Consider the following 9,264-nt stretch of genomic DNA (forward strand, 5'->3'; position numbering starts at 1 on the left):
ACACGATGGGCCAAATCCTCCGCGAGCCGGGGTCCAGGCGGGCTGAGCCCTTGGCCCGGGGGGGGGGGGGGGAGTGGGGTAGCGGCACAGCCCAGGCCCCGGTGCTGGAGGGCACGGGGCGCGTCCCAGGGGCTTTATGAGTCTGTGCGATGCGGCAGCACGGGGTGGAGCGGAGCTAGGCGCCCCGGGGGGCAGCGCGACCCCCCCCCCCGGGAGTGTGTAAGTGAAGTGGCGCGGCGCGGCCCGGCCCGGCCCGGCCCGGCCACTGACGACAGAGCCCACGGCACTAGCCAGCAGGAGGCAGAGAGACCGCTCGCGCGCGCGCGCTACTGAGCCCCGACTGGGGGGCGGGGCCTGATCAGCCCCCACGTGCCCCGCGCAGAGGTTTGCGCGAGACTAAGAATCAACCCCCCTCCTTCTCCCCCGTCGGGTCACATGATAAGCGGGGTGGGGGGGTCAGATGACCGGAAGTAGGGCGGTGCGGTGCTGTGGCTCGCGTCGGGTGCGCTACCATGGAGCGTTACGACAAAGCGGCGCCCCCCGAGATCAGGCAGTAAGGAGCGGGGGGAGGGGCCCTGTCCGGGCCGGCGGGGGCGGGCAGTCCCCGATCTCGGAGCGTCTCTCTCAGGCCGGCTGAGCCGCTCTGAGCCCCGCTGGCGGGGAGGCGGGTCTGCCTCTGGCCCAGCGGCGGCAGCTGGACCCTCGCCCTGGGTCCCGTGGGTGGTGCCGGCTGTCCCCGGGCCCCGCTGGGAGGGGGGGGCTGCCCCGCCCTCGGCCCCCATGGCCCCAGCTGGAGACGGCTGCTCGCGCACGGGGCCTGAGGGAGCCCAGGGCCCTGCGCAGGGGGCTGGGGGCGCCGCTGCGGCGGAAGGAGGATAAACCTCTAGGTCCTAGTTAGGGCCGGGAGCCCTGCTCCAAGGGGCAGGCGCTGACTACGGCACCGGGTGCTCCCTTGGGGGGAGGGGGCGCGGCGTGGTGCGGTGCGGAAAGCTGTGGGGCCGCAGTGGGGCGGGTTCGGAAAGTCGGTGTCTCCTACCCATCCCCTCCCCACGGACACACACACACAGAGCTCGGGATTAAACCGGGGTGTTCCCGCCTGGAGAGACCAGCTGTGACCCACCGGGCCCAACCCACCTCGGGGCGCCTGTTCTTTGATCTCGGGCAGACCACTTGATCTCTGTGGCGGGGCTTCTCTACACGACTGTATTTCGCCGTTTTCAATACACTGGGGAAGTTAAAGCAAGGAAAAAAATCCCCCTAGTTTCGATTCATGTATTAGTTTACCTTATTTTCATTCCCAAACCAAAATAAACTATGCTGCTCAAAGGCACCTTTATAGCAGTGTAAGTGCATCTACACTAGGGCTTTTACTGGTGTAAGTATTTGGCAAAAATAATGACACCCCTAACCAACATATTTATACTGATACGACTTTTAAATGTAGAGCAGCCCTGCCTTTCCCCAGGTGTAAAGACACATTTGTATAGACATCTGGAAGTTTACAGATGAAAAGTGCTGGGCAGGTGCTATGTCACAGTATTAAAAATCCCTGGCTTGCATTGCTTTTCACAGGCCTTCATGTTTCAAAATGAACAGTCCCCTCTATGTGTACACACTGGAATTGACTCTTGTAGTTTTTTAAAGTAAGCCAGGGATTGTTTGGCTGGTTAGATCGTTTCATTTTGAAGTGAACACCTATACCAAACAAAGCAAGTAAGAGCCAGCAAAAGTAAATGCAAAAACAAGTTATAGCTGGGCTTGTATATACAAAACTTGTTCTGACAGACCAAATGTAGTTCATTAAGGGAATGCTTTTCCTTGTGTTTACTGAACAAGTTGTACTTAACCCTGTTACTGTTGTTTTTTGCAACCTCTGTGAACTTTGTAGTAGCAACCAAACTTTGTTCCCAGACTTGTTTTGACATTGGTCTATCATTTTGGTGCTCAATGAAAGAGGTTTAGCTAGAATATTAGCTTTATATTGTAACTTGAATTTGTTGCAGCTAAAATAAATTGATTATGGTTTTTTGCTCCATCCTGTTTGCTGAATGGAATTTAAATCAATGGAAACTTGAAAAATAGTGTTGAATTATGGTGGTATTGGGATAATAAAGGAGAACTTGAGTTCTAGACAATTAAGTGTTGAATGTAGTTCTTAGATACTACACCTGCCTCTCAGTCTCCTTGTAAATTTTATGGTCTCACAGTCATATTTTCCTATCTTTTATAAACATTTTTCTCATCTCTCCTTGTGGGCATGACCCTTATAAAGGAGGGACTGATATACAGTCAGCACCATGAACTAATTGGTCTAATCTTCAAGGAAAAAAGCATTGATAGGAATGTGATTTTTAAGTTGAGTCTCTTTAATGCTTCAGCAGGCATTATTTTTTAAAAAGAAACCAAATACATATACTAAAATAACTTCAGGTATTTCTTGTCATAACCTTTTAATGGTAGAATTTTGTCCCTGAGAGAATTCTGAACAGTGAGACATTCAAATACCAACTTTGAACACACAGCTTAATTTCTGGTATTTTCCAAACAGCAAATGCAAAGAAAGTTCTTTAAAACCAACAGTTTGTATTTCTCCCCTTGAAACGTTGATGCACTATGTCAGATGTTATGTGACTCTCTCCATTGTTACATCTGTTCTTGTTCATTTCAGAAATGACGGCTCATTAACATCAACTCTACGAACACTTCTGTTCTTCACAGCTCTGATGATCATATTACCTATTGGGTTGTACTTCTCTTCAAAGGCTTTTGTGTTCGAAGGTAACTTCGTTCTTACTAAACATTTTTAAGAGGAAGAGCCATGTACATAAAATATTGGGTTTTGTCCTTTCTTTCTCTAGTACCCATTTTTTTTCACAAACTAAATGTTTTGGGTGCAAAAGAGAATACATTTATTGCAGTGGCTTATGCTGAGTGTAAAATCTGAATTTCAGTTGTGTGGAGAATAATTGAAAGGCAGCAGTGGTGATGTGTGTGGAACTTGTTCTGTTAAGATTTTATTTTAGCATTTTAAGCTAACAAGTGACATTCAGAATGGAATAATTCTGTTCTTCAGTAGCTCCATCTCTTTGGGTTTTGTTTTTTTTAAATGACATAGCTGCGAATGTTTATATTTATAAACATTTCATTCTAACACTAAGAGCTTCAGATTTCAAATTCTGTTGCTTGAAGAATTTCCTCTCCACCTTCCTGAAGGTTGAGGCTGAAACTTGTGCTGTGGAGCCAGGGCTCTGTTAAATTGATGATAACCAACTAAGAGCCTGTCTCATTCTGCACCAAGAAACATGGACAGACCAGCAGAACTTTCTGATGTTGCTTAAGCATCTTTCTGAAGACAAAAATAGAACTTTCCTCTTAAGACAAGAGCAGCTGATGAATATGTGACTGTTTAAGGGTCTCCCAAAAATTAAATTGTTCCCTTCAATTCTTGTGGTTGTGAACGTCTCTGGAAGCTGAGATTGGAAGTGTAGTCTAAGATTCAGAAAAAAAAAGTTTTCTATTTTCTTGATCCGTTGACTTTTCTGAAGACATTCTTGTCAAGATGTGTCAGTTACAACAAGCTCTATCAACAATGACACTTCATTTTAGGCTGAAAAGAATGAGATATTGGAAATAGCTCTAGTATCTTAAACCTTGTACTATATGGGAACCATTCATATAGTTTCCCACTTACTATCTAGTACACATAGTACTTCTGATGAGAGCATCATCCATCTAGGGGTCTGAAATGATAGTCAGGAATTCCCAAGTTCTGATCACAGCTGCACCACTGACTCTCTATTTAACTATAGGTAAATATCTTAACCTCTGCTTTTCAGTTTTCCCCCATCAATAAAAAGAGAACAATACTCAATTGGCAGGGGTATTGAGATCTTATGTTGGAGGAAGGCAGAAGAATATTTGTTGAAAAACTTTAGATATAAAATGCTGCATATCCAAGAGTTAACTAAGTGACCTTAAAGAAAAAAGGTAACAAGCAGTTTCATTATCTTGCATCTCAATTGTAACACAGATGTGAAGTCTCATTACTAATTGTAAATTCTGACCTATTACCCTTTCTGTTTGCCTACCCTTGATATGCAGAAATAATAAACGTAATAAATTGGGTCTCTTTTAACAATTGCAAGTTATTGTTATTTCTTAATAGAAACACTCAGAATTCCTTTAAATTAGTGTGCTCTTTTTGTCTTACTTTCTCAGGTACCTTGGGAATGTCCAACAGAGACAGCTATTTTTATGCTGCCATCGTCGCTGTAGTTACTGTTCATGTGGTTCTTGCTCTCTTTGTCTATGTAGCTTGGAATGAAGGGTCTCGACAATGGCGTGAAGGCAAGCAGGATTAAAGCAAGCATCACCATCTGATATCCACAGACTGAAAATTGGGTATTTGCGGGTGGAGTGAAAAACATTCTTGTACTGTCTACATGTACAAAATAGAAGTTAATTTGTTTGGGCTCTGAAAGCCTGAGTGTGAATAGTCCCAAGACTTGTGCTCATCTCAGCTGAATACCAGTAGTTTTGTCTAATGGTGAAAATTATAACTTAAATCAACCTCAACGTGGTAGAGCTGGCGAGGCTTTTGCCTGAAATTGGAGTGGAGTGACTGGAAGGAATGTGTATTTCATATGTGTACAAAAAGTTTGGAGGGGTTTTTTGCAGTTAGTTCTGACCAGCTATAAACAAGACATAAAGAAATCGAGACACTACTATGGGTCAGTTATGCAGCAGAAATGACATATTCCTAGTGTTAAGTTACCAGTTAAAAAGGCGGAGTAACATCCTAGTAGGACTAAAACAGTGTAGATTTGATTCCCACTTTTTCTGGGTGGATGCCTTTAGGAAGATGGAACTGTTTTAGGAAGATGGAATCAAATTATGCATCACTTTGTGCTACTCAGCCATTGCAGCATAAGTGTAAAGCTTACATTTTTAGTGGATGAACAGGGAAAGAGCATGTTTCTTACATAATCCTAAAAGGCAGCTCTGGAGAGCTAAAGTATTGGAGAGTGACTTGTTAATATGTTTATGGGAACTGAGCTACCAGAGCAACAGAATAGAGGATGCACTCTTAAAATTTCACTATCCAACACTAACATTCTCAAGCTCACTGAAAATCATTAGTTTGCATTGAAACATTGTTTTCTGACTCTTACCATTCATTTCCAGGAAAAGTTAGTTCATAAACTACAAGGACCCATGTAATGTGGTATCTTATTGAAGCAGTAAGACATGGCAAATGCATTTATGAAAGATTATACTGCAACTGGAGTGGTATACTTAAGGCTTGAGACCAAATGGATGAGTGTAACCCCCCAAGGAATGCAATAAATCTCCTAGAAAGGCATGTCTGGGAATCATGTTAAAGCAGGTCATAGCAGCATAGCAAGGTGCTTAGAAAATTCAGTTGGTGTCTTTTATTTCATAGTAAACAATGTTTAGATTTTTCTCATTTTAAATGTAATTTTGGCTTGTTGCATTTTTCACTGACTTCCTCCCCTCCCACCCCCACGCACACTGAGATTTTCAGTATTTCTGGAAGATTATTATATGCTGACCTGCTTATACTTCCACTCTTACCAGCTTGAATCTTTGATGCAAAGAAGAACTGCATATTTTCTTTCCAGTGAAAAGACTAAATTGCAGTTGTCCCTAAACAATTTTCACTTTCAGCCACATCCCACCATTAATGGAATGTGTTTGATATTTCTTATGGTGCAATCATGGCCAAAATACATTCAAGAGTGGATTTGGGAGATGTGCTGGAGAAACAAGTGAGATTTAAGGAAAGAAAGCTAGCCAAAGTGATACTGATAAAACATTTTTCCACTATTAAAACATAACGGTGACCACATTTTACCATCACTACCTCTTCCATGACAAATGTCCACTTTGCACATTTTGTTGTTGAATCATGAAAAAAATGAATTTGTTCTAATTTTCTATTCTCTGCAAAGGAAAGGGGCTCTATCCGAAGTCACATCAGGATTAAATTTGTCTAACAGATTATTCTGAGTTTCGTTCTGCTTTTGTATTATCTTTTAAGTATTTTTTTATCTGTGTAGAGCAGAATTTTTCCTAAGATCACAGTAATGCATAGCACTTCCTTTACCTTGATTATTTTTTTTATTTTCATTTTAAAAAAAAAGGCTATTTATGGTTTTTCTTTTCCTGTTTCACTTGGATCATGTTCCTGTAGTTCCGAAGGGATTGTTGGTTGATGTGGGAAGTGGGTCGTTTGTACCCGCACTTGTGGTCTGCAGAACATGGCCACGAATATGGTAAAATCAGCTACTTGTGCTTATATGCACAAAAAGTACCAAAGTATATTAAGATAAACTGTGACCCACCACGATGTACTAATGTTCAGGGGCAAACACTAAAAGTGAAGCATACTGCTGCATGTTAACTTCAGCTTAGCACAAATCAATCTTTAAATCTCGTGTCTGAAACATTAACTTCTCCAATCTGGAAGTCAACTTTAGATTGCTGCTGGCACCCTAGAGAATGGTATTGTAGTTATTTGAAATGCAGATTTATTTTGTGAGATGCCGTTCTAGGAGATTCCTATTCCCCAATATATGTACCCCATGTTGCCTTTTAATAAAGAATTCTCATTCACTGAGTACCAGTACCCACACTTAGTAAACATAAGTACTTTAGCTGAACTATTTCTCTCATCGTCACTCTAATGCTGCTCACGTAGTAATGCAACTTGCAATGAATCGATTAGCTATAGCAACATACAGAATTAGCTTTACTCCATTTATAATGGACTGAAAATGAAGGCTCTGCTGTGCTTCGTTAATTATGTGTATCCTGTTACATCCAGGCTATTTATTTGTAGAGCCCTGCCTGGATGCAAAATTTTTTGCATCTGATCTTGAAAAATGGTCCATGGATGTGACTATCCATGGATATAAAGCAGATATTCACTGTTTTGCAGGGCTCTATTTGTACTAAATGTCAGGGGTTAGCACACACTACAATTACATTTCCTTGGAATTATAATTGCTTACCATACTTGGTTAGTCACAAAAAGAAAAAAGATATACTGAAAAGTTTGAGAGGACCATAACTTAAATACTTCTCAGCCATTCAAGGTCAAAATGTGAGAGTATTCCATTGACGGAGATTTTTTATTTCTTCATAAGCAGAACATCTTGGTTTTAAAAAGGCTTCTTTTAAAGGAAAAGTAAAATCAGTGCTTTGAGTATGTGGACAGTGGAAACAACAACCAAGCAGAACAAAGCAAAGAAGTTGAAGATCCATCTAGGTACGTGACACAGTAAAAAGTAATACTGAAAGAGGAAAAATAGGTGGTGTAGAATCTGAGAAGTTACAAAAAGCTTAAAGACCATCGCCTATATCCATAGTGGGGCTCAAACAGACTTAACGAGCTATGCGTTAAGCTCACTCTAAGCAGTGGTCTGTTTAAACTGACTTATGACCTACTTTGGCTAATGTGTACAAGGCCAAAAGCATGTTAAAAAAATATAGTATGCTGCTTTTAAATAGGGTCCTGACAGCTTGCCCCATTCCACTGTGGATGGCCAGACTTTTAGAAATCTTTTTAGCAGTTGTTTGTTGCTGTGGTGGCTCGACGTCTGGGATCCCACTGTTTTGGTCTGCATGTATACAATCCTAGTACAATGGTCCTTGTCCCACACAGCTTACAGTCTTAGGACCCTATGCCTAGATTTGGTTTGAAAGGTCAGTGCCAGAGCTATAAAGTGGCACTCTTGGCACAAATGGAGACAGTAATACACTAGGGAACTCTTCACCAATATGGGCTTATTCTATAGATGAATACTAGTTTGTGCATCACATGTGAACAAGAGCTATGCTAAGCATCCAGGTACCTAGATCTTTTTGATAGCAGAAAGTATATGCTGCACTAGATACACTACTGGGAGCTGCTTTGTGTTTTAGCAACATGAAGTTATATTTTAAATGTGAATAGGCTGAATTTGTATTATGTAATCCTATGTCCATATCTAAGAGTAACATCCAAGCTAATTGTTATAACACAAATTGTAGCGTATAATAGCCATAGACCCTTTTCTTGTTAAATAATACTCTGGGGGCTTTGAAATTATCCTGCATTGTAGAATCTTTCCCTTTTCTTGTTTCCTGAATATTTGTGTAAAGCGTGTAAACCTTGCAACAAGGTAATATTTTTAATTGGTATTTAAAAGTTTGCATTCATTTTATTATGATATGAATGGTTTTTAATACTTAAAAATACAAGGTTTTGAACAATTGCGGATTAAAAGGCAGATTGTAACAGCGCAGTGAATATAAACTGTTTGGATCTTCCATTTTCAAGATACATTCCATCATCTGTTTCTTTACATATGGATTGACCCTCAAGGGTGGTTGAACTAGAGCTGATTATAGTATTTAGTAATGAATAGATATTTTTTAAGACAAAAGTTGTATCTTTAACCTTTCAGAATATTGCACAGGACTAGCTATGTGACTCAGTGAGGCTGTTGGGAATTATGGAGTCAAAAACCCAGGAGCTTCCCAAAATTATTCTGTAGTATTACGTGGATAAGTCTAATTTCCTTGTTTATGTGTGTCTTGCACAGTCTAAATTTTCATGTGAGCCTTCCTATTTAAAACAACCGCAGACATATGAGAGAGACTGCCTCAGAAACTGAAATAAGCTTAATTGGGGTTCAGGACACTTCGTTTAGTTTAGACACGAATTGCTAAAAGAGTTTCATGTGAAATCTACAGAGGAAGATGTCAACATTTGGGTTTATCAGTTGTCATTATTCTCTTAGAATTGTTCTTTCCCTCTGCCTTTCAGATCCCCTAATGTTGGCTGATGTAAATAAACTTTAATATGTGGGAAGCACAGTTTGTGTATGCTGAAATGTAATAAAATATGTAAAATGTTAACTACTTAATGTTTGGCAGGTGAGAAGGTGGTGGGTAACTTTTGTTTTAGTTGAAATTGCTGAAAACTTGTTAAACAGACATACAAGCTTGTATGCCATGTTATAGCAGTGATTGTCTCAGGATATTAGAGATAACAAGGTGGGTGAGGTAACGTTTGAAGAACTCTGTAAGCTCAAAGCTTCTCTCTCTCTCCAACAGAAGTTGGCCCAATAAAAGACATTACCTCACCCACGTAAGTATCTATAGTACAAAATTGTCCGTAATCAGTCTCCAGTTTGTCATGTTGCACTGACTAGATGGCAGGCTTTTATGTCTGAAATTCTGGGGTGTGTGTACTCC

The 9,264-nt window shown here is 41.2% G+C and overlaps 1 protein-coding gene across 2 annotated transcripts; it reads left to right on the top strand.

The window, feature by feature from the left end:
- The first annotated feature begins 437 nt into the window (after positions 1-437).
- On the top strand, positions 438-8,925 carry VMA21 (vacuolar ATPase assembly factor VMA21). Of its 2 annotated transcripts, none has more exons than XM_067548135.1 (3): positions 438-553; positions 2,669-2,778; positions 4,219-8,925. In XM_067548135.1, the coding sequence occupies exons 1-3, from the start codon at positions 513-515 to the stop codon at positions 4,359-4,361; spliced, it is 294 nt and encodes a 97-aa protein (XP_067404236.1). In that variant the 5' UTR covers positions 438-512; the 3' UTR covers positions 4,362-8,925. The 2 variants fall into 2 exon arrangements, with proteins under 2 accessions (XP_067404236.1, XP_067404237.1); XM_067548136.1 differs by lacking the exon at positions 438-553 and adding an exon at positions 1,116-1,343.
- The last annotated feature ends 339 nt before the right edge of the window (positions 8,926-9,264 follow it).

This window comes from Emydura macquarii, unplaced genomic scaffold, assembly GCF_026122565.2.
Source record: "Emydura macquarii macquarii isolate MOO-44397 ecotype Brisbane River unplaced genomic scaffold, CSIRO-AGI_Emac_v2 contig_1253, whole genome shotgun sequence".
Taxonomy (NCBI): domain Eukaryota; kingdom Metazoa; phylum Chordata; order Testudines; family Chelidae; genus Emydura; species Emydura macquarii.

Coding starts and splice junctions, on each gene's coding strand:
- VMA21 (XM_067548135.1), top strand. CDS start 513: ATGGAGCGTTACGACAAAGCGGCGCCCCCCGAGATCAGGCA. Junction 554..2,668: donor GCGCCCCCCGAGATCAGGCA/GTAAGGAGCGGG, acceptor TGTTCATTTCAG/AAATGACGGCTCATTAACAT. Junction 2,779..4,218: donor AAAGGCTTTTGTGTTCGAAG/GTAACTTCGTTC, acceptor TTACTTTCTCAG/GTACCTTGGGAATGTCCAAC.